At 39.1% G+C, this 26,076-nt stretch overlaps 1 protein-coding gene across 3 annotated transcripts in view; it reads right to left on the reverse strand.

Annotated features, from left to right (window-relative positions):
- The window catches only part of prdm16 (PR domain containing 16), a 223,921-nt gene that overhangs the window by 111,167 nt on the left and 86,678 nt on the right, over positions 1–26,076 (reverse strand). For all 3 annotated transcript variants that reach the window (XM_088938064.1, XM_088938065.1, XM_088938062.1), the window contains exon 3: positions 7,188–7,238. In XM_088938064.1, the coding sequence (XP_088794190.1) occupies positions 7,188–7,238 (51 nt within the window). The remainder of the gene's footprint in view (positions 1–7,187; positions 7,239–26,076) is intronic.

A 26,076-nucleotide genomic window follows, 5' to 3' on the forward strand; every position in this document is an offset into this window, starting at 1 on the left:
CCTTTTAATTTTTCAATTGTTTTTCAGAGAAATTGCAAGAGAAGCAGATTAACAACTCAGTTGTCTCGACAAGCCTTTCCTGAGCAAACAAGAGCAGGTTCCCGCTTCTCTGAAAAGGGCGGCCTCCTGTACCCCTCTTCTTTAATACAGTGTTTTGTCTGCGGAAAATCTTCAAGGTTTGTGAGGATGTCAAGGAGGTTGGGGAGTCAAGGGCTTCCTCGCCGCTGAAAGGTTTTTGTTCACACGACCTTCACATGGCCGGGCACAGTCTCCAGACGGAGCTCGTCTCCGCGATCCGACGAGAGCCTCCTGGCAGCGCACCTCTCCTGGGCATTTTGGCATTCCTTTTTCCCTTTCTCTCAAACTGTAGGCACTTCGGCACTAGAAACCTACAATATCTACAGACTAGCTGAAAATGGTAGCACTTCCACTCCCAGTAGAACTGAGGACAAAGCGCAGAACAGTAGCAGAAACTGAGGGAAAAAAAGCTACTTGCTGAACAACTGACTAGTTTTCATTTTGAATTCCCTCGGGAATATTTTAAGCGCGTTGTGTTGTGCATTTGTATTATGTGCTGCCTAATTCGTAGCCCTCAGAAGAACCGAGAACAAACTGAATTCTCATTAAAGTACTGAAACTCACTTTCTGATTCCAAAAACACTTTCCTAATATTCTTGAAGAATACTTTTAAGAGAAAACTGTCACACTGCACATGTTTTTATGTAAACGTGCACACAAACCACTCTCAAGTGAAATGCTCCCTCTTGTGCTGTCAAGTTACAAATGCAATAGAACCCGGTATGAGAAAAAAAAAATCAGGTTTGCCATTATTAATGATGTGATGTGGCTGAGAAAATGACGACGCTTTATGAAAATGTGTGGAAGACTGGGAGCACCACTCCCTCGCTCTGCTCGCTAACTTCTTCGAAATACTTAGTTTCCATGGCAACCTAAGCGGACCCACATGTTATTAGCCTAGACGACTGACCAGCCACTCTCTTCATTCAGGCACTGAATTAATGGACTCCCACTCCCTTTATTACTGCCAGGGAGGGACAAAGGGGAGAAAGAAATATCGTAAAGAAGACACTCTCACATGACAAACACAGCAACTGTCTGGTCCTTTGTTTGGAATGCAGAAAGGGGGGAAAAATGCCCATTCAGTGAGAGATTATAAAAACCAACTTCAGGCTGACATGGTAAATGAAAGTTACACGGTTTTCTTTCACAAGTTCCCTTTCCCTCTCGCCCCCTCTATAGCTTTCTCTCTCCCACTTGCATTCCAGCTGCAAGGAACCAACTGCACTGCACAGACAGGCCTCTTCCCTTCTCACATCAACCCAACTAGCAGAGGCATAAGGGAAGATCACTGGACTTTATGCCTCCTTATTTAGGAAAATCCTGCTGTCACCGCTGAGAAACTCTATCCTTTACAGTAAAACTGCTGTGTAGTTTAGTCTCATCATTGCGGTCTGGGGAACCGGGGATAATAATACCATCCTGTCTATAAAAGAGTTTCCCACTGAGCCATACACAACTTTACACAAGCAGAGAGATAAATATAGCAGAGGAAGGTAGATGGAAAATGTTTTGTGTTTGGACGCAATAACACGGAATTAAAAAAACAAAACAATTCTAAGAACATTTACAAAACTACAAAAGAGGGTGATTAATACCCACACTTGTGTTTTTTCTGCAGTTCCAATGAGGGTTAACGCAAAACAAAAATTAAAGCATTGCAATGGAGTCTGAGGGGTTGTCTTAGAGTTATAAAAACACATTTGGAAGAATAAGAAAAGCTGATGTGGTCATGTTAAGAAGAGAAAGCCATCTTTCACCCTCAAAAGCAAAAAATAAAATACTTTATTTGCAGGTACAACACAAAATATTGCTCATGATCTACTCTAACTACCCAAGGGAAGTCTGAGCAGTGAAGTGGCAATTGTACTTTTCTTAATATACTAGGATTTAAGTCAGACTGTCATAGTCATTTTGATGCACAAAGTTTAATACAGAGTGGCATGAAAACATAGTTGGTAACCCTGCTGTTTTACAACTCCTAGGTCCTAGGATCGATTACAGCCAGGGAATTCTTGAGTGTGGAGTTTGCATGTTTTCTTCATTGTCATGTGGGTTTTCTCAGGGTTTTCCCACTGCTCAAAGGCATGTAGGTTAAAGACATATTGTCCAGGTTCCAGTTTACATCCTGGGTCGCTTAATCCTTACAATTTATTTTGTAATTTTACAACTGGTTTGTGAGAATGAATGGAGGTTCAGTACAGGTCAATGTGAATTCACACTCACAAATACACATCAGTCAACGCCATTAAAATGCAAGTGATCCTGGGCTGAAAAAAATTATATCATCATGAAGTCAACTTACACTAATCTAAAAAAATGCTAATATTATTCTTCTCCTCCTCTCCTCACAGCCTGACAGCTACAGCTAAATTGTTGGATGTTTTCAGACTGTCTATAGAAGCCCGGCGTGGGAAGCCATTTTTCTCAAAATAATTGAAGAAGTCTGTTCGTCTTTCAAATTACATTTAATGAAATGTAGTCAGTTTAGCCACAAAGACAGGCCAAAAAGCAGTCACCGTGTTTATACACAACGTTCCAAATAGGCTGATTCAAGGAGTTTATTTTTAGATCTTTACTGATATTGTAGACCAACATTAAATATCTACCCTCACCAGTCAAAAATGCTTAGAAATATACATGTGTATGTTTCTAAAAAGTACAGACTAAATGGCACTTCTTACATGAACACTATAATGTCTGATGATGCTCAAGTACTGTATACACAGTCGTATTCAATACTCCTGCTCTAAGAGGGTTTTTCTGTTCTGACTGGAGAAACCTGGATACATCCTTTTTCCATTTCAATAGGATATACAGGTACTCTAAACTTTTAGTTAACACATGATACAACACAGACTACACTATTATTGATTCACTTCTGTTATCTAAAATTACAATTGATATGGTCAGTTTGTTACTAATTTTACCATGTCTTCATTACATTCTTTTCAGAGAAGCAGTTATGAAACTGAACACAGCTTAACTCCCTTGAAAACATCAGACGACACCTGAAAGGGATCTTATTTCATAGCCAAACACAATATTCTACTGTGTACATGAAGAAAAATGGGGAAAAAACATATACAGGTACTGTACCTCTACAAAGACAGGTTTTTTCTCCATTAAATATTTTAACTCCCTTAAAGAGTTATTTTTCCTAGACTTGTCATTTCAAGAAAGCCTTTGCTTTAAGGCCTTCAAAAACGTCCCCATTTTGTGGGAAAAAAAGTGAAAGGAGACAGATATACTATTAAGAACAACTCAGGACTGTGCTCTCTCTGTAGAGAGACTTCAGTCACATCTTAGGTAGGAGGTAGCTGGGCTACTAGAAGGTCTCACATTCTTTTAGGCCCCACTTGAGCCCCAGGCTGTGTGGCCTAGCATATAATTGCACCACTAAAGATAGTTAACAGCCCTCCCTGGTCTTCCTGACTGTTTATTCTAGTCTGATTTTCAGCTCCTCTGGGTCATCATTCATCAGTGTAGAAAGCCCCTTGGGAGGAGACCAGGAGACCCCTTTCACATCCCCTGTAACCAGGGGGCATTTGTGATGGCCCACATTACGGAAAATGAGAGCACCACAGCACAGCAGGGGTGGCAGTGATTATAATATCCAGATAATCATTTCAAACAAATTATCATAATTATCAATCAATCATCACATTTAAACAACATGCCCCGGAGGATCGAATTGCTTTTGTGACCTGTAATGCTTTCTGTCTTATAATAACCTTCATAAATTTTAGGCTTAACATATTTCTGTGGCCTGCTAAACCCAAGCTACCCCCACCTTCCCGACCCAAGCAAAACCTTCATAATTTGATCATGTGGACTTTACAATAAGCAACGCAAAGGCCTGCTTGTCCAGACTGCTGTTCACTGCCCTTTACACAATTCGTTGTCTTTAAATAAATCAAATACATCAAAGACGGTAAGAAATTCCTTGAATGAAGAGAAAAAGTGTAAAGAAAAATGAGTCTCCTTATTTTCTAGCCTAAATTCAACACACAAAGACACAGTTAGTATTGCCAAATCTTAGACATAATATTCATTCTTACATCCATTTAAAAAAAAAAACTTATAGTGAGGATTCTAGCAAACCGGAGTCTATCCCACCAACACAGAAAGACAGACGGGGCTAAACATTGGATGGGATGCCAGTCCATCACAGAGCACACACACAGGCACACAGGAGTGATTTACAGATACCAGTTCACCTATAACAATGGGAGAAACAAGAGCACCTAGAGAAAATACATGTGGACACAGGGGAAACATGCAAACTCCACCCAGAATGTGGTGCAGAACAGAATCAATCTCTGGGCCAAAGAGCTGTGAAGCACTGGCACTAACCAGCACTGATGACCTTTTCCTAATGCCACAGAAGGAAAATTCTATAACACTTCATCTATTCTATGACAATTCATCAAGGATCGATTTGCTGTAATTCCTTTTTTACACAGCGTGTTGACCAAAGCTACAGCTAAGTTTTTTTTTCTGTTGTCATGGCTTGCTGGCACGTTGCGTCAAGACACCCTACAGCGGATTACCCCAAACTCCTCAAGTGTGGGATAAAGCATTGCTACCGTCCTTGAATCAGGCTTGAATAGCTGTGAGATAAGTAGACTGGGGATAAAACAGACACTTATTCCTGTACACTGTGACAAGGGCTGATCCAATCTGGAGCAGCAGTGATAGTTGATGTTATCTTTATCTCTCAGCAGTAGTGTTTTTGTTGAAGGATAACAGCAAGCTCCCTTGAAAGTCAAAGAATAAATATAGAACACTTCTTTTCTTTTTTTTACCAAACGTCTATCCTAGTGGATTTTGATAAGAAGGCTATTGAGCTATAATAATATCTTCTATCCATTTTTCAGTTGGCCCTTAACACGTCTCTTTATTTTTCCCTAAAGCCTCTTCAGCAATGTCTTTTTATTATGAGTCGCTCAGCCATCTCTCCTGAGACCAGGGAAAGGGGAGGGAGAGGGTCGGGGAAAGTGATAGATAGATAACGTTATAGATTATCTCACACAGATGTTTTCTCTCCAGTAGCCCCTAGCCATTCCCTCTGAGTAAACAGAGACTAAATGGAGATCCATGCACTGAGAGGAGTCCCTCAGGTCCCTTGTCACTGTGCCTAGACAAAATCAGCTGCCCCCACCCCCTCCTTCCCCGCCGAGCTGGAGAGACATTAGGCATCCCCTCTTCTCTCACACTATCCAGTGCGGCTTTGTGAATCTTCATGAAACTTTTCTCTTTACCAGAGAGCTCCAAAACAATAGGTAGGGGAGTTTACTTTTATATCAATGGTGGCCAAAAAAGCACAGCTGCCGGCAGTGCAGCTTCAGGCTAATACTAAACTGCTGCTCTAGGAGAACACACAAAATCCGTGTACAGTAGATAAGCTTACTGCACCAGCACGGCCTTTCAGACAACCGCCCTAGCAGGAGCTGTCTATTTAAAGAAGGCGACAAAGGAGGACATACAGTATAAATGTACCACAGAATGAAAGCCAGAAAGCCTAGATGTATTTTTCACTACTTCAATGAAAAAGTCTAATGCCTTTCTTTTCATGTATTTGCTGTCTTTAAAGGTAGAGTTAGAATCATAAATGCAGGGAGCAACGAGTCACCCATACAACCAGAATCAAAATTAAACATCACATGGATTAAATGTCCAGTTGAAAGCCCCAGAGAGGCCTCAGTTTATTCCGAACTATTTCTTATGTGTGTATTTCCATGTATGTAGAGTATGTTTCTTAAAGAGATGCAAATTTTCTATAACCAGTTGACACATTCACACACCATTATAAACATCTGCAATCTGAAACACAAGCCATTACAATGCATTTTGCTCACTAAACCACCATTATTGTCACTGTTCTCAATACTGCTAAGACTCCAGAGAATCGCTGAGGCAGCCACAATGCAGACCTGTGACAGTTCTACAAAAGGAGCTCATGAAGGATGTTTCTAATACTGGAGTACCTTTTGTTCCAGTGCTTTCTAAAGACAACTCTCTCAAGGCACAATGAGAAAATTACAAGGAATTAATGCACAAGAAAAGTCCCAAGGAAACTTTTGAAAATATATATTTTTTGGCGTTTTCCTCAGAAGGCAAATCCAGTACTTCCGAAAGTGCCCACCACTACTCCTCAGAACAGGTGTCCCTGCCTTTGTTCTTTCATGGACCATTAAGTTTAATCTTGAACTCTTTACCTTTTTTCCTCGACCTCTTAACACTGGCCATAAAACTGAACTGCCCACCCCTCAATAAATTTATCACCTCATAAACGTACCACTGGAGCTTCTATGGGATATGCTTAATAGAGGAGGAGTTTGAGATTCCTGACGTACAGTGTAAGGATAACAGGATTCTGAACATCTCGTTTAGAAACTCTGTTCTGTCGAGAGTCGTATTATCTGGTTCTCTGAACTGAATCAACAAGCCATTTCTACTTGTTCTGCTTTCTATTTTGCCTCAAAAATGCAATTTTTCTTCTGAGGCTGTTATAGTATGTTCAAAATGTATTGCATATTTTCTTTGCCCACATTCTGCATCTAATAGGACCATCAATAACTGGGAATGTGCATTAGCCCAGTTCGATAAAATCCTTACAAATGGGGAAAAAAATAAAGCATTTGCTCAAGTGTGTGCATCTTAACTAATATATTTCTAACATAAGAAAATATACATGGCCGTGGAAAAAATACCAAAGGTGCTGGGCTAACAGAGACAGGTGCTCTCTGTGATGAAAAATGAAATACTAATTTCATTATTATAACAGTACTTAACAGTAACCTAAAGCATGAGGTATTTGGAAGTCTCAGTGGTGCAGATAAGTACACACATAAACATGAAAAACAAGTTAGTTTTTTTTCACGAGAAATACCAGTTGTATTTTGTGGGAGCTCAGACAGAAATGTTTGCAGCGTGTGCAGTGAGGGGAGGATAGCCCTAACAGGAGTCCTGTATGACTTCACCTCCACGTGTTTGTTATTTCAGATCTGCTTGTTCGGAATGGGGGGATTCAGAGACCTTGTGATCAGCTCTGTAGTTCTATTTTGAGAAAGAATAACACATATACCAAGATACAAAATTCCTACCTTTTTGATGCAGCCATCTTGTGATGTTACTTCATGGTCATTAAGCATTTGCTGAAAAAACAAAACAAAAATCGTTAGACATTAACCCAGTGAAACATGGAATTTTTATAATGTAAAGACTTTAAAAAGCAGGCAAATGTCTAAATATTGGAGCACGATGAAGATTTGGTGTCTTGAAGAAAATCTGCAGTGACCATGTCATAAACTGATACTAATCTATGACTCTAAGGAAGCAATACCTCCGAATTTAGAATGACCTCAAGTTCCCATATAGTACCATAGATGCATTTGGGTTTAAGTTTCTCTTTTTGCACAAAGTGAAAAGCTCTGCAAAGAGCTGCTGACAATTTGCTGTTCAGTATGGCAGGAAATTAGCCCGAGACTCTTGATTCTAAGCCCTTGAAGACATGTGTAATTAAGCCTTTATCAATATTTATCCTGTAGTCTGTGAATAATTTGTTCACTGTCTGTTTTGCCTCAAAAGAACTTTCTGATGAAGAAGGGAGAGCTTGTTTCTGGTGTAATAATGGTACCCCACACTACTTGAATTCAGTGCAACTCTTTCACTGGCTCAATAATTGAAAAAAACAAGCAGTATTTGAAATTTATCTGGGATTATCAGTCCATATTCCAAAGTTTACCCAGAACTTGACAGAAGTTCCTTTCATTTCCTGAACACACTCCATGTTGTTTAAATGCAAATTTCATGGAACTTCTCACAGTCATGACCTCTTAAAAGTCAGAATCTTCTGTATGCATTAAGACCTTAGGACATTCTTCATTTCCATAAAACTAAACTGTGTATTTCATTTGCATTTTTATAACATATTTTGAAAATACAAAAATGTGCACTTTTGTTACTATAAAATGTAGTCTCTCTCCTTTTTCCATTGGTCATGTGAATTTGTTTCTCCATATTTACACTGCTTTTTACTGCACATTCATCACATTGTATGACATTACACACCATACATAACAAAACAAACTTGAAGAAAACTGTATGCACTGAGTCTCTGAATTTTTGCTCTTTTTTGTGTGAAAAAGCCTCCTCTTACAATGTACCTGGGCTCCCTCTGTGTGTGGTCGATTTCTCCTTCAGCATGTACTGAAGAGATTATTCTTCTCAGAATGTTTTTGTTTATCACGGAACCAAGATACCAGGTAAACAAAGCAGGGAAAAGAAGAGGTACATCTTGGAAAGCATGTGATGGAATATCCCAGCTCATCACTTACCCTTTCACTAGTGTGCATTGTTTGAGTTTGGAAGGTGCCGTATTTGGATTTCTGGAAGTCAATGACATAATTGCCAGGTTCTTTAACAGGCATGGTTTTGAAATGTTCCAAAAGTGCTCTCTATGTAGCATCAGTAAGTGTTTCATTGCCTGCTGTTACCAGAATGAGCTAGATGTGTGAACAGAAAAACCATGCTGTTAAATAAGTTTTCAGTTTTTGAAAACCAAAGTATCGCATGTGACACGAACATATTTCGGATATGAGAACATATTTTCCATCTGCTTTGACTATTATCCCACAGTGTCATGTTTTTAAAGTACTGTTTTTATTTCTTTACAATGCTGAGGATTTCCTTCATTTCTGAGAGTACAGAGGCCTGATGGGGCTTCTCATGAGCAGCGGTGCAGATTTGAAAGCCAACAGTGAAAGGGTGCTGGCAGGCAGTTGAGTTGTATATTGTAAGTTTTCAGTGTTGTACAGGATGAATGTGAAGTGTAGTCTATCTATAGCGTCAAAAACACAATTTAGCATTGATAGATGGCTATGAATGGCTTGCTTTATAACTAGCTAGTCCATGACTCCTGCTCAGCCTCCTCTAGTCCAGTTTGCATTGACTGTTATCTGGCCAGCACCACAGTTCCTACAAAGGATATATGAAATATACTGCCAAGTCAAGAAATTCAGGTAGACTGGAAGGCAACAATTACAAGAAAACATATACCAGGAGGATAGACGAATTATCACAGGATGCTCATAAAGATGTCATGAAATCCTTATGCTTAATTTAGGGCATTATTCATATCATACCAAGATGAACAATTTTTAATCTAAGACATCAGACTAAAGGCGTATTTTACTTCATACAATGTTAAACATACACGAGGAATAATCTGGACATAGCAGCTTGAATTTCTTTTTTGCTGGCCTTCTATGACAGATGTAGTAAGTAAGAGGTCTGTCTTAAGTGTGTTTATAAAGACGTCTTATACCTTCATCCCACTTAAACACATCTGTCAGTTATATAAGACACCAAAGTTCCTCCTTACAGATACACTAGCTGGATAAAGCCTAGGACTAACTGTGAAGAGAATCTCACTGAACCTGCACAATAATTAAAAAAGCCTTTATGTTAAGAATTTAATTTAATCTCACCTAACACTCCTGTCACTGCCATTATGAGTGTGTTATGACAAGATTAAAAATGATGTTATGTTAGGCTAGCCCTGCATAGCACCATATCAAAAGGTATTATAAAGCAATCACCTTACTCTCTGGACTAAACTAAGTAAGTTCTAAACTTGCAAGTTTTACAAGCAAGTGCTCTACCAAAGAGAATGGGGGCGCACTTTTCCTGATGGACTGCTGGAATTGTTCTTGTACAATAACCCGTAACGCCACACAATGCATGGGAGACAAGCAAAATGAGATTACTCCAAACGTGTGGGGCCCAGGCTTTTGGGCTTGGGAAGACAGTGGGAGATAAAAGCTAAACATACAGCAGCTGCAACAGTTTATACTTGAGCAGCTTAATGTGGACAAGAAAATGCTACCATACCCATGCTCAGATAGGGGGATGACTTTACTTTCATGCAATCAGGCAAATGTAGGCGTAAATGTGTACTGAACTGGAAAGCGGTAACATAATACTATATTAAGCACTTGAACAGAAGAATGATGTATATTTGAACTGCTGATTTTACTTTCTCAGTGCTTAATACTACATAAGAATTAACGTTTTAATTAAAATAAACATTTTTTCACTTTTTTTTTCCAGACTCCTTCGGATAAAATGGTTTTGGTCATATCAAAAGATAGGAAAAAAGAGTCAAAGCTAATTTGCTATGGCTTTATTTACTTTAATTCCATGCTGCTTATTCAGTGGTAGTGCACTTCTTTTTGTTTCTTGAAATCATTAAGTAGAAGAACACATACATTGAAAACAGTTTGCAAAGGTAAATTGAAACTTCTGTACAGCCATAAAATGTGTTGCAAAACCTTTTTAACATGTATAAATCTTGCTTATGTGAGGCTGTCAATACCTCTTATGTTAATGAGAAATGCTATAAAACCATTGCAATTATTCTGTCATTCTGTGAGCTTTGAAAATATTGCTGAAGACAGTAACACCCTTATTGCACCCAACTTAAAAAAGCAAATAAAAACTCCGGTCTGACGAACATTCACACACCTGCACATGATGCAACTGAACTGTCTGAACTTCATTAAAACCTACAGTGTGTGAGTGTGTGGTTTTTAAGCTGTAAAACTCCTTGTTATTTATGTAAAAGCACAGCTTTGTCAAGTGACTCCATAAGACGTTTTTCAAAGGCACTACTCTGGTATCCGTACTGACGCACTTGAATCGCCGACACAAACTAGAAAACAACTCAAGTCATGCTGTTAATGCACCAGCACTGTTTTTCCAGACCAGTTACAGAGGCGCTGCAACACAGAGCAGAATACCACTGCAGCTTGCAGGAAGACTAGAGTCCCTTTTCAAAACTGCTTTTTGTTCCCTCTTCACTCATATGCATGTGGTAGTTCTCATTCAAGGGAAAAAAGGCCTCAAAAGCATCTCAGCTATAACCCCGAAATGATGCTGCAATCTAATTAGAGTTGTCTAATTACACTTAAAATGCAATTATAGCCAACTAAGAGCTAGAACATAACTCATATCACAGCTGGTCTGAGGGGGTACAAAGCAATACAAATGAATTTGCAGGGTTTGCCTTAGGAAAACTCAGGAGAAAGTTGCCAAAAACAATTCTCCTCAAGTCTGGATAATATGAGGCAATCCAGCAACACAGCCAATGGATGGTTATGGATGTAATAAGCCACAAGTTTCCAAAAAGAAACACCAGAAAACAAACCTCAAGGCCTTTTGAACTGACTGAATGACATCCCATTGGCTGTAAGAACCACACTAGAAACCCACAAATTTGAAAGTTTTGCTATGCAGTTATTGAGAAATCTATGCTGTTTAGCGCCAGCATGATAATCATATGGGTAATGTTACAGGCCATATTGATCTTTTAACACATACGCTATGAGCCTGCTGTTCTTAATAATGTGAGAGTGGGAAAAATAAACACATCCAATCTGTCAGCCAAGATGGAGGACATAAAAGTCAGATTCTTTTGTCTCTTGAGGCACAAGTGCCGAGACCCTTGTCCATTTTTCCTGCTGTTTTAACTTCTAAACCACCTTTGTTTTTGTTTTCCTTCATTTTGTTTCTCTTTGTCAAAGCCATTCATTTTACGAAAGAGCATAAACGGGCTATTCTGGGATTTGGAAAGATATCGGAGTGAACCAGCAGAAACAAGCACACAGCTATCACTATTTAAAACATATTTCCACAATGAGCTGCTGATAAACATTTCTACAGCAAATACCAGGAAGCTAAACGACAATCTGATAGAATATATTTATGATGACTTTAATAAGCTGAGGACTTGAAACTTTCGGCCAAAGCAAACATCGAGAACGTACTGATAGCAAATGTCACATTTGTCTTGCCAAACACTGCGAGACTATTGATAGGAGGGTTATTAAACATAATCGCTCCCAGCTTAGCATTGTTTGATTCCTTATTCTGTTCTTATCAACAAATTCAAGCCTGTTGTCAATGAATGTGAGAAAAACATACTGTGCAGCTAAATGTGTTGCTAAAGAATGCCCAAGTTCCTTTTCTTCAAATACAAAGGTGAAAGAGGAGACTGTAGCCTCCTTTTGAGTCTTTACTTACTTATCACATAGCAAAGCTAACAGTTGCTCTATTGGAACTGGGAAGGGTGTGATCCTGGAATTCAGAGCTCTGAAAGACAGAGTACAATAGAGAAGGATTTCTAAAACAGATATGGGAGGCAATTCTAAAAATCAAGCCCAATTAGTTACCAGGACTATGAAAGACCTCCATACGTACATAAAAGTATAAACCACAGCCTCATCACTCTCATAATGACAGCATGCAGAGCCATCGTATCTCCTTGAAAATTATTCCACTGCTTCCTGTTACACATTTCAGGTAAAAACCCTGAACCTGAGACAATATTGGTTAATAAACCGTGACACATCTTATATGTTTATAGCACACTCATTCATTTTAGTAATGACAGGTAGCTGTCAAATAAGTGTAGTTTACCAAACAATGGTTATTAGACTTAATTAATGAGCAAACCACTTAGTTGGTGGTGGGAGTACCAATATTTCAATGGAATGCTGTAGACGTATAAAACTTATAAGTAAATATCTAACTCTAAATACCTAAAATGCTAACATTTTACAAAAATCAAAGTTAAAATGAAAATGAAATCTCCAGCTTTGAGCCAAGTATTGCCTTCACATGGTCCTAGTAAGGTAAATGGCAGGAACTTTCTTAAAAGTTAAAGCTTACTCAGCAAATACAGCAACAGTAATACTTAATTTCATTAACTCAAAATAGAAATTGATGTTGCTCTTCAAAGCTGTTGTACCCATTTATTAAAAAGGGGCAGATTTTATTTATGTTTCTGCCATTCATCACCCCCCCTGCCTTGTCCTTTTAAGCCATGACACTGAACTTCGTATTGACAGAACAATATGGATAAATTCCCTTCCAGACACACTTTATTGATAAGTCATTTACAGAGATGATCAGTAATAATCATAAGTGAAAAAAAGAGGAGTGATAGATCTTCCCATAATAGTTGCTCTGACAGTCCCCTGCGATAAATTATACAACCTGGTAGATTTAGAAGATTAGTCGTATTATTCAGATATGCTTTCTGCAGATTAAAGACCCCCCTCTGGCCCTAAAGTCATCTTTCTTCATATTTTATTAGCATGTGTGAAATTATAGCATAAAGTCCAATGTACACATTGTTAAATAATGAAGTAAGTCTATTCTGTGGAATAAGCCTGAAAAATCTGTTTTCTGTCCTTTGAAAAATCTGGTGCCATTGCTTTTAAAGGGGAGCAACTCCTGCTCTAAGCTTTATGTGCAAATCACAATCTCTTCTGATATCTCTGGTCACATATCCTTCATCTCACTGGCATCTTCACAATGCAATTCAATATGTAAAACATTGAGGTTTTTCAAAAATGGCCTTCTGTCAGCTACACGTATTTCAAAATCTGTGCACATAAGTGCTGTTATTATGAAATCTATATTTATTTTTTAGGTCTTGACCAGTCTCACAAAGTCTATTTTGTGTGTTTGGAAATATCTGTTGGCATGCTACCATTTGAAAAATTTAATATGGGTTCATAATTCAAACCAGAAATTCTTCTGTATGCAAATATTTAAAAAAACATACTTGGGAGATGAGATCTTTTGCCATTTGAGTCCTGGAATGAAGCCCAAGAGATACTGTAGTACAATGACTATTTTGATTGTGTAATTTGTGTATATCGTTTATCCAACTAAGTTCAATATTTGGACTCTGTTTTGAATATTTCAATGTAAATATACTGTTGTGATTATTATTTTGTTCTCATGTGCTCAGTGCCCCCTTTGTATTGACCAGTAAATGGCAAGTTGAACATGGATTATAATTATTGTACAGACACAAGGGTTGCTCAGCGCTCATCATGTTTAGAGGCACTTCCTCCGAAAAACTTGAAACCACAACACGCGTAGAATAGCAGGGTGAGTTTACCTCCAGACTGTGGCTTTACACACAGAAAGGTTGAGTCACCGGCTACAGCAAAACATTTAAAGTCAAAAGTCTATTGTGAGTTGGTCTAAGGCCATCAATGTGAATTGTCGAAGTGTAAACGCATGGTCCCTTTTTGCACAAGTTTAAATTCAGGTCAGACCCTACTCCACTTCTTTGGAGAGGCTTGATGAGAGTCGGTTTCTGAGATTTCTTTCCCAACTAAACAAACAAGTCAACCGTGAGTTTCCTGCCAACGAGCATTACCACTCGATTTTTACAGAACGCTACAGAAAAGGATGGGGGCAGTTGATCTTAAAACATACATCCTGACAAAACCTCAATATGATAGAGGACCTGCAGGGCTTGTCTAAGATCTCAAATTGCTTCTTTCTGCAGACAGACTGCACTAACGCCTTGTCAATGGTCCTTTTGTCCTGCTGGGCAGAATATCTTCAGGGTTTCTAGGGATCTACAACGTTGTCTCATCAATAGGAAAGAACTAATCGCCTCACGCACTCAGGCACTGCCAAGGCAAACACCTCGTAATTTTATAAAACACCCTTTTGTTGCAGCACAAATGCTGCTTTTCTTAAAAAGTGTAAGCTCCTTCTCATTAAGGCCTGTGCTTACTGACAGTTTAATTTATTAACACCACTAATGGGTCATATATTTAAATGCAAAGAAAAAAATGCTATAGGCTGTGGAAAAATGTATGTTTGCCCAACTGACAAAACATCATTCACTTCATGTTCCTAAGGTTTACAAGGTCACTCAGAATGTCAGAGTATGATGGACTACAACACTCATGAAGTGCCTAGCATGTTTTATTTAATGACAATCTAAATAAAAAGATGTAAAACTATGAATAACTTCCTAGAACAGATGCTTAAACTCTCAAATACACTTTTCAGGAGAGTCGCTCATTTGCTGCCCTCAAAAGAAATCACGTCATCGCTGGGGCCTAGATGAGGGTTCAATTGCCACATCCAAACATTCTAGAATCACCTCAGAAGTCAAATAAAAATGGAATAAATGGAACCTTTTAAAATGAGTTTATTATTGCCTATGTAAATATTATATGTTAATATAATAACAGTAAAACAGTCCTCTTAAGTTGTGACTACATCTCTCCTCTTAAGTGCTGAAAACAACAGTCGAGTGACTGATACATCTTAAGTCAGAAACCCACCTGTGACCATTTTCTGATTAAAAAACTCTAACTTAGCCATAATCTGTGTATTCAGACTCTGCCAGGACTTTACAGTGGAGAAATGCATTAGAACACAGCATCCAGACCTGGAGAAAACTCACTTTGGAGTGGAGAACTGTTTTATCCACAAAGCCTGTGTTTGAGAATAGCGTGGCCATGACAAATGCTTTCATGGTTTCCAGTAGACAAGTACAAAAATAACGTGTTCTTGGAAACGGGCACAGTAAGTCAGGTTTCACCAGTGTTTTCATGAGATTTTCAGCATGAAGCAGTTTTCTCGGAGCTCTCTATGGCAGTGAGCCTCTCTCTGGGCAGCTTCTGTGTCTGGGAATGTGGCCCTGCTTGGTCCTCTCTGACAGAGGGTGGTGTTTGTCATTTTGATATCCTCAGAGCCACAGACTTGTCTCTTTAAAGATGACAGGCCAGGCTGAGCAGCTGTCAGTGCGGTGACAGAGTGGGAGCAATAGCCCTTGTAGTGAGAACAGGACATGAACCAGGGAGCTATTGGAAGCAAATGCCACATTTAGCCAATTTTTTGTCTTCATATTTAAAGCCACTGCTTCTGGAACATTATTGTACTTACAGCTAGAAAGTGGCTAATTCACAAAGTGTCAGGTTTTATTCCAGATCTCCTATGATTCAACCGCTCCTGTGCTGTTCAAGAATTCAGTTTAGTGTAGGTTTTGTGACACAAAAAATGTTAAGTAAAATTTAAACTCTGACTAATTTTACCTGTCAGCAGAATTGAAAAGCATCCAAATTGCCTTCTAAAGGTAAAAAAAATGATTTACAAGTACATTATATTTCCAACAATATGGCCATGAAGGAAAGTTACAAAAAGATACACGTTACCCTCCTTAATTTTTCTAGTGTGCTTAAAGTTTGTAATTGTAAAATAATAATTTCAGCATTCACTGAATTTGAACTGAGATTCTTCAGATAAAAATGAAAAAAACATCAATTGTGTGCTGCAAATGAACCACAGTTCAAGAGTTTTGCACCCTCCCAATTCTGAAAGGAATCCAATCAGATTATTTCAATTTTCTACCATTAACATAACATTGATATCCAATGCTAATGCTTTGAGATAATGTACTGAAACACAGCAATAACAATGCATCTCCATTTTCTGCTGGCCTGACGCAGGTATAGAGGTGTGTTTAAAAACCTGCCCCAAGATCTCAGTGGGTTTACTTCTGGATGTTTCTTGGGATGTTAACACCAAGAGGTACCAAAAGCAGAAGAGATCATCTTTAATAACTTAATACTGTAGGTTTGTTTTCTTTAGCTTCAGCTCATTACAGACACAAAATGTTGGTGACTAATTTCTGGGGAATTAGATGTTTTGAAAAAGAAAGCAGTCTGGAGATGACTGAGTTTTCCAACTGACTGTGGACTCTGCTTGGGGTGCTACAGGTCAACTGTTGACATGTGCCTAATTCAAAATTTAAATCTTCCAGGATTTTTATTCTTTCATAAACTGTAAGTCTCATTAGGAAATTCAAAGACTTAAAGAGAAAAGTACTACTAAAATATTGCTAATGTTCCAATCAACTACAACTTTTTGATGAGAATGCCGTCTGTCCAAACCAAGAATAAAGACTGTTCTGGTCAAATGGTCTTAACTGGCATGATGCTCAAACTTACACTGCTAATACAGATCTGGAGGTGAAAGGTATGTAATGGAAGTTATGAAATGTAAATGCAGTGTTAAAACAGACTCACCCAACCTTATTGATTTTATAGGAACAAGTAATAGGTTTATTCCATGCTGAAAAAAAGAAGAAAGAGAACACAACGTTTCGGCCGTGGAGCCTTCTTCAGGTGTGAGAAGGCTCCACGGCCGAAACGTTGTGTTCTCTTTCTTCTTTTTTTCAGCATGGAATAAACCTATTACTTGTTCATTTGCAGCCTACGCATGCTGACGCAGCTACCCACCTGAACTACTTATTGATTTTATGTCTATTAGAAAGCAAACTCCAAGTAAAACTGTATTTTTGCATGTTTTGTATTCATGTTACTTGAAGAGCCCTCATTGGCACCATAAACCATAGGATATTGGAACACTGGTGTGATCTATTTCTCTCTTTTCTTACCACTGAGACAGCGGCACACTATTTATTCCTGAACTCAGAGATAGCAGCTATTTATCACTGCACTGGCTGTCCTGAAGTCCACGAGATAACCCATCATCTCTATAATAAATGTCAAACTGTGATGATTGATGCAGCTAATGAAATTGATTATCCATTCCCCATATATAGCACACTAGTGATTCATTGCAGTCTGTTTACTTAAAACAGCAGATTACCTTAAAGATGAACCTTCACTGCGCTATCTGAGATTCTACAGAATCTTTAGATTGTTTTTTCAGCATTCAAAGAAGTTTTTGTTCTTTGACACTGACCTTGAATAACTGAATGGTTTAGTTATCTAGCTGGCACAAACAATAGGAAGTACTGCAAAGAGTGATTGAGTGGATGCATTAGAATGGGATTAATTAAGAAATTTTGAAAGAGAGAAATACAAAAGCTCCAAACAGAATTAAACTGACAGGCAAAACGGTCAAAATGAGCAAAATATACAATACATATAAACAGTACATTTGGTCTGTTGCTCTACCTGTTAGTTGACAGCACAGACTACAGGCCCTGAATGTATTCCAAAAATGTGTGGTCAAATCTTTGTTATGCACAAATTGAGCATTGCTGTGAAATAGCTTGAGCACAATAAACAAAAAAAAAACCCAATACAAATAAATTTCCATGCAGAAATGTTAAGATACACAACAGTAAGTTTGATCCATTGTTTGTGATTCTTGTCTCCAAAAGTACTCTGTAACTACTAATTGTTTGGGATTATTTTGTTTGTACACCTACACACCTACACTGTGGTTTAACACATTCAAGTGTGTAAATGAATGAGGCAGTGGCAATATATTGCTACACTGGCTCATCAGAGGAGACCTCACATTGTATCTCATGACAGCAAAACATGTACAGTAGTAATGTCTCTTTCCCCACTTTAACTTACAAGGTTGGTTCTGGCTGGGGTCAGTGCAGTAAGCTGAATTCGGTGAGCTGTCCCCTCTTCACCGCTGCCATCTGTGTGTGTGCTCCAGACATGAACTTCGTCTCATCACAAATGACTTTATTAGAACAAGATAACACTTTACTGCCGTGTCAGCAGAAACGCTTTATAAAATTTAAGTCGGAAAGCTTGATGAAGCCTGTAAATCAGGTCTTATCAAGAAGAACTTTCAAACGGATATTAAAATACATAGTAGCCTCATGATATGCAATAATCACAAACATCCAAAACTTATAAGCATATGCTCTGTATTGATGTGATTAACACAAATCTCAGCAGTAGTAATAACATGGTTGCTAATATTGTTTCAATTTATCAACCGTTTTTCTAAGGTTGTGTAATATTCTGGGCAGTGAAAACTACATTTGTGCCACACGGAGAGATTCTAATTTTTTGCATGAACTATGGTTTATAACTGTCTCATGATCATTCGGGTTAATGGATGATTTTATGAGCAACTGAATTGTCAGAGGCTGGCTTTCTGACACTCAGTTTCAATTGGTTATAAGGAGAAACACCAGTTTAAACCAGAAAAAATGTTATAATATTAGAGATAACAAAACACATTCTCATTATCTCCATGAATGTGACTTGTATAATTTAATAATCTGTGTAATATCCAGAAAGGTGTAAAGCTGTTATTGTTTAGCAAATGGGCTCAATTAAGTAATTAATATTATATGTGGAGCAAAGTAAAAACACAATAAAAAGACAGGAATGAAAAGCATTATTATATCCTGATCTCCAAAGTCAGTTCTTCACTGTCATTGACTTATAGGCGAAGGATGTGGTCAGAACTCAGAAAGCCAAGTGCCACAGTGAGTGAGAACGTGTGGGTGTGTTTCATGAGTGGAAACACAGGATAGCTTTATTTATACATGCCATAACTATAATTTATCCAGAGGTGCTGGATAAATTATGACACACAGTCCTGGCATGTCTTAATTTCGACCATTTCTCCAAAAAAACAAGGAAGGCATTTTCCGCTGGCCCTGAAAACAAAGCCTTCCATCTAGGTAGATATTTCTCTCGAGCAACTCTCCTTAGGAATAGGGAGTGAATCAGCGCTTGCTTTTGTGGGAGATCTGGCTGATGAAATGTTAACGAAAGGATGTCAAAATCCTTGACCCATTGCACTTGTCACAGCAGTGACAGGTCTCAAGGCCAGCAACACATTGGAATTGTTAACCACGTTATCGCAAGAGCCCTAGACAAGATAACAGCCCTACTGGAGATGTTAAAGGGGTTGTCTGTTGTGGGTGAGCTTTGGAATCTGCCTCTGTTTAATGCCAAAGCAAGCATTTATTTTTTAAACAGGCTGGAGCATAATAGCTAGAAAATGGATGGGAGCACTTTTTTTGCAAAACGTTGTCTGGGTTGGTTCAACCTGAAGACCACGTTTTGTCAGAACAAGCAGGAGCTGGGGAAGCTATCAGAAGAAACAGATCCCAGAAGGCATCCATTAGAAGCTGAAAAGGCATATGCCGAATGCTTTCATGTGAAAACATCACAATGACTCACAGGGACAATATTATGTGAAACTATGTACTATGTATCCAACATATTGGATATCGTCTGTGGATAAAAATCTATACAATTGAAACACCTACATAGTTTCAGACAAACCCCATATTAAGTAAATACATTTAGAACGTCTTTGGCATCAACCCCCTAAGCCAAAGGGGTGAGATGTCTCCCTCCTAGTAAGGTGAACCAAGTGACTGTTTCTCTGGTGGTAGAATATAGATGGTGGAGAGCTGCTGACCAGTATTAATAGTCACCAAAAGCCTGACTCATATTTATATTGATCTGGTAATAGGTAATCATCATTATGATGATGTATGATTCATATATAAGGTTCCTAAAAGATACAATGTACAATGCATACATTGGCTTCACTGATGCTTACAGAAATCTACAAAGCATCTCTAAAAGCCCAATCCAAACACTGAGCAAAACTGCATTCAGGTCACTGGTGGTAGGATGAAGCTTACTTTTAGTCTTATGTTCTACATACAATGCATTCCATGCACCTCTTTTTAAAAAAAAAAATCTGTCCTTCTCTCCAAGCGCAACATACTGTATACAGACAGCAAGCCAAGGCTAACAAGTTTCTATAATCTCTGCAGCTCTCCACCCCCCAAAGAGAGATCATGCTCTGGAGCTGGCACTGGAGACAATGTACATCTTGTGTGAGTAATTTAGCATCCAGGACAGTCAATCTGGTGCTGGGCCCACTGCCCTGACCCTCTTCAGAGGCCCAGCTCGCTCTCCAGGGCAGTGTGAAACACTTCCTTTCATGGCACTGACACTTTGCAGATTGAGACGTCAGGCCTGTCCAACTGCAGCAAATTAGCAATTCTTCTTGCACTAATTGGAAATAAAAATGTTTGCTGGGAGAATAACTAGCTAGGAATCCAGTTTTAGTGGTTTCAGTTACTGTTCCTTTCCTCCATTTTTAGATGTGCATTCCCTGGTTTGTAAGAAAATGTAGTGAGGCTACTTGATCATAAAGTAAGCTTTATAAACAGAGAATGTCAGCAGCAACACCTATTGCAGCTGTTTCAGTGGTGCTCTGCCTCCCTTTGTGTGACTTGCAGTGAACCTAAGTTACCCTCAACATGGCTCTGTACCTCTCAAACAACCTCTATCGTCTGGTGTTAAGGTAAGGATTTGAACATGAGAACAAATAAAGGTTAATTCCAAGCTGAAAAGTAGAAAGGAGAAACACAACATTTCTACTGTTGAACCTTTTACAAATGTCAAGTGTGAACATAACTACAACATGTTAACATAATTAGTGCATGAATATATGCTCCAGTTAATAAAAAATATACCATAAATGCTATTGGCACTAGCATTATTTGCTACCTTACATTTATTACACTTACAAAAACATTTCGGTTGAACTAAAAAGTCTAAAGCCACATACAGTATTGATTATCATTCAAGTTGTAATAAAATGGGTACTCATTTTCAACATACTATACAGTATAGCATAGTTGGTGCACATGATGTTCTGAACTCCAAATGTATTATGTAGTATTCAAGTCAAGTAATATTTCAAGGAATTAAAAAGTTTGATTTTTATTGTTCTGCTATAGCCCAGCCATCACAGTTTTGCCGTTTGCACTCTTTCCTGCCAACATACTACAGGTTTAATATAGGTCTGGCAAAGACTAAAGACCTACCCAAGATAAAGTCTCAAACTGAACAGAGACCAGTTGCTATGAGCATGATAACAATCAGCCAGGTCTTCACTTCGAGAATTTTTGCTGGAAATGTACATGTGCTGTTTGGAAGAACTGTTCTTTTGTTCATAACTTCTTCCTACCAAACCTTATGGGAAGAAATGGGTAAAATAAAAACAAATACGCAACTTTAACCACCCTGACTTCAAAATGCTTTATATTGTACTGATTTTCTGATAGCTCGTGCCTTTCATAGGGGTCGTCAGTACTAGAAACACGCCTTTCTACTGCAGAGCTGAACAGGCAATCAGAAAATGTGGTGCCCACTGGAAAACCGAGAAACCATGCCGTCAGTTGTGAGCCAGAAACCTTGCCATGAAGGCTGATTCCAAATTCATTCTGCTTGGAGCTGTGAACCCCAATTCACCCCCACCCCCCCAGAACTGATACATCCCTTTTCCGTCATTAAAAGAATATTGAACAGGCTAATGAATAGATCAGCCTCTCCCCCCACAGACACCCCCCAACTACAGTACATCTAAACCCTGATATATTTTATTTTTTGTCTTTCTGGACTGCAGAAATTTTTTTTTTCTCCCAATATGAATGAAACAACAAGCTTCTAATCCGAGCTTTTAAGATAGCTGTTTTGTTTTTTTTAAACGCCGGATAAAAGTACTGAAGAATCCAAGTGACAGCCATGCCTAATATCTCTTTCTGCCAATTTTGTTTTTCTCTTCACTTGATGTCTTTATACGAGTTTGAAACTGTGGGGTAATGAAAGGGGGGATTCTAGTGAGCGACTCCCACAGGAGAAGAAAGTATGAAGGCAGAAAGAGAAAAAAAGGAGGGGAGAGAGAAAGTTCGGGCTCCCTGTGGAGATCCAGGCATCTCCTCTGGCAGCCCACATCTTGGCTTCAGACGGCCTTTGTCAGGGGAAAAGAGAGCTCTTCTTCACTTGGGCACAGACAATAGCCGTTTTGTCAGCCAGGGGACACAGGGAGAAAGAGAGGGTCCATCCTCGCAAGGGGTAGCCTTTGGGGCTTGCAGATGTTGAAATAAGGATGATTTATTACCCAAGTGTCCTTGGTGGCATTTGGCTACCTTCCCAGACACAGAGAGTGAGAGACAGGGGAGGAGGAGGAGGTGACTGTGGATCAGAGACATCTTAATACCTTGTATGGGCATGAAGAAATCTGCTCCAACTGTCATGGTATTTTTGTTCCTTTCTCTGAGAAAATAACTCCAGAGTTGTCTGGACTGCTGAGCTGAACCCTGTCAAAGCACAAGCTGGCTCACTCAACTCGCTTTTACCCCCACCCCCCACCCACCCCCAATCCCCCCCCCCCTCTTTTATATAAAATAACAAATTAGCAAATTAACATTCCCCCTGGGTATTCCTGCTCTACTGCTGTTTGTTTGGAACAGGACACCTTTCCTTCTCTATAGCTCCCCTACTGTGAGTTGAACCAGAAGTGCTCTGTCAGTATAGTTCTTTTTGGATAGGCTTCACTGCTGCGAAGTTTAAGGCACAAACATCAGTAGTGGCAATCCTGCATCTGGGACAAAGCTGTTCATTCATTTGTTAAGTGCAAAACTATTGCTTGTTTAACGACGCTGATAACTAACGTGAACGCTCGTTGATTATGAGCAAGGGGTAGTTAAAAATGTTTCAATGATATACGGAATTTAAGACACATTACAAAAGTATCTGGAAATTGCATGCAGTTTATTCAGAAATCACACCGCGATTCAAATGAAAATAAATCCACGCCAGCTAACTGTGCAAAGCAGGCACACTGCTCTGTGAGAAGATCCCATTCACTGTGACACGGCAGAGTCTTCTTCACACATCACAGTACAGGTAACCCACCTGAGGGCAAACCCAGGAACCTGGGAGAGGAATTTTTCCTTCATCGGCAAAATAAATTAGTGGGTACAATATTCTTGGATGCCTGCAAAATTTTTTACAGAGCATCAAATAAATATTTACGATAACATTTCTAAAATTCCCTGCGCTTCCATAACATACCAATAGAAAAGTATGGAGTTTAATTATTTGGCTTGACCAGTCCAGTTTGGACCCTGTACTCTTAATGGCCCTCTGGGGAGAAACAGAAAGTTTAGACAGCCTTCATCAGGGCCACTGAGTAGATTGATTGGCAATGTAATTTACTGCCTCCCATCTATCGCCTGCTTCACACACACTGCCCTGCCCCCACTCTGCACCTCCACCCTGCAGGAACTGTATTTGTATGTAGCTCAGATCACAGATGAAAAGACTGATTGCCTTTGGTTGCTAGACAGAAGTCTATTGCCAAACACTGCCATACAATGAGATATCTGATCTTCGGAGGATGTAGACTGACTGGACCAAACGAACGCCTTGACATGAACAGGAGGGGTCATCTATCATCTCGGAGGGGTCATTCCCCCTCCACTCTCACTTTCAAGTCTGTCGTCTAAATACCAACACTACCAACAAAACAATAAATCTGTTTGTATGGGGATTTTTTTGGTATTTTGCTTTTTATTCCCCTCACTCCCTAAGACAGGTCACTTACTTTATTTAAAGAGCACGTCTATGTTTATCTTGAGGCAAAGAAGAAATAACATTGTTCTATTCTATTTTGAACATAAATTTAACTTACAGTTTTAATGTTTATCTCAGCACCACACTGTACATTACTCTGATCCCCAAAACAGCTTTAGCTTTGTATCAGTTTTAATTCTCTCCATATGAATCTGTAGTTTTAACTTGCATTAATAAATTGTCTTGCTTAGACCGATATCAATTCAATGCAAGTGCTCCTGTGTTTATTTACTGTCATCACAATAACCTGCATAAATGAGTAATCCCTGAAGAAGATGCCAGTGAGGCAGTGAAAGTACTTCACAAACTATAACTCCATTGTGCAGCAAACTGGGACCTACAAATGATACATTCTGCAAACAAAGAGCAAGCTTAAAACATTATGATTTGTCAGAAAAAGAAATTGGATTTTAGGGCTGAGAAATGTTTCCAGCTCAGTTTTGAAAATGCATGATGTATCTGTTTATGATGCCTTAAATTAATAGTTTTCTTGCCTGTTCCTATTTGAACAAACTTGTAGAATTATTGGTATAGCATAATGTCCAGCAAATGATAATTGGCTCTGCTGTGACAACTAGCTTTAGCAACGTTTTTTTTTTGTCACGATTAAATGTCTTTTCCCATGGAAGAGAAAAAAAGTCTTTGTGCAAAAAAGTGGCTGCACCAGCCCAGTTACAGTAAAGGTTAATGACAAACAACGGACAATGAGCTCAGGACAAAGACCATCATACACATCCCTTTTCAATGGCTGTTTCATTTCTCGATGAATAATTTAAATTATCATCTCCCCGAGTATTGCGCAGAGTAATTCTGAGAAAGGAAGGGAGAAGGGAGGGAAAAAAAAAAGAAATGCCTCTTCTTTTTCTTCTTATTCTTTTCGTTTCTGTCTCATCTCTTTCATGTTGGTGCATAGGCTGTTTTCTTGCCATGTGAATCAGTTTGGAGAACAATGAGATATATGAGGACTGAGGGGGCAGAGGAAGAATGCTGCTCTTGTTGTGCTCTGCCCGGCTTGACGTTGATTAATGAGGGTGCGGACATGGGCAGAATGTTGAAGGGGAACTCCGGAAGGCCCGGGGGCACTCAGAGGAAGAGGGTACCCAGAGTGACGAGAAACACGCCATGAAGCAACAGGGGCACTGGGGCCAGCAGAGAGGAGGGAAGGTGGACTAGAGCCGCCCAGGTCTGTAGGAAAGACCCACTTCATTACTGACCATCATTACCCCGACAGTGACTGAGCACCGCGCCCGAGACCTTAAACAGTTGCTCTTAATATCTGCAGAACGCTGAAAGAAATTCAATCTGGCTGCCAGCATGACAGTGCTCCCTGTGTTTACCACAGCAACGCCAAACAAATCCTTCTTTCTCCCAGTTTTAATACTCACATCATAAGGTTTAACAAAACCTCGCAGATGATAACAACAGCATCAGTGGCCTTAATTGCACATGATATACTGTAGTGCTCTCGGGTAATATGAGACAATTAAAGGGATCACTTTTGGGGGGGATACTTAACACTTCAGGTGGTGAAAGCTCTGTTAATGAGTCAGTAGGGGGCACTCTCCCCTCTGAAGCAGAGCTTGATCAATGCAGTGGATTGATCCTTGCTTGAAACAGTGAATCAAACTCCAGTATTCTCCATAGCTATAAAAGAACACATGCAGTTTGATCTAAAAATAGCTGGGTTGTAAAGTCTGGTGGGCTGACTAAGTTCCCAAATATTGATTGGTATTCAAACAGAATTTTTCTATCATGTCAAAGACTAATTTTCTAAAAAAACAATAACTGGTGAATTTTCATTTCAGAAGGTAACTATTATTCCAAGGCAGTAAATATAAGAGCGACTTGTTTTGAGCTCTAGAGCCAAGGGGATTCCTTCATTGGCCCTACACTTCCCCAACAGTGAGGGACGTGTTGGTGGTGCTACTTGCTGTCC

The sequence above is a fragment of the Atractosteus spatula genome, chromosome 20 (assembly GCF_055471065.1).
Source record: "Atractosteus spatula isolate fAtrSpa1 chromosome 20, fAtrSpa1.hap1, whole genome shotgun sequence".
Taxonomy (NCBI): domain Eukaryota; kingdom Metazoa; phylum Chordata; class Actinopteri; order Semionotiformes; family Lepisosteidae; genus Atractosteus; species Atractosteus spatula.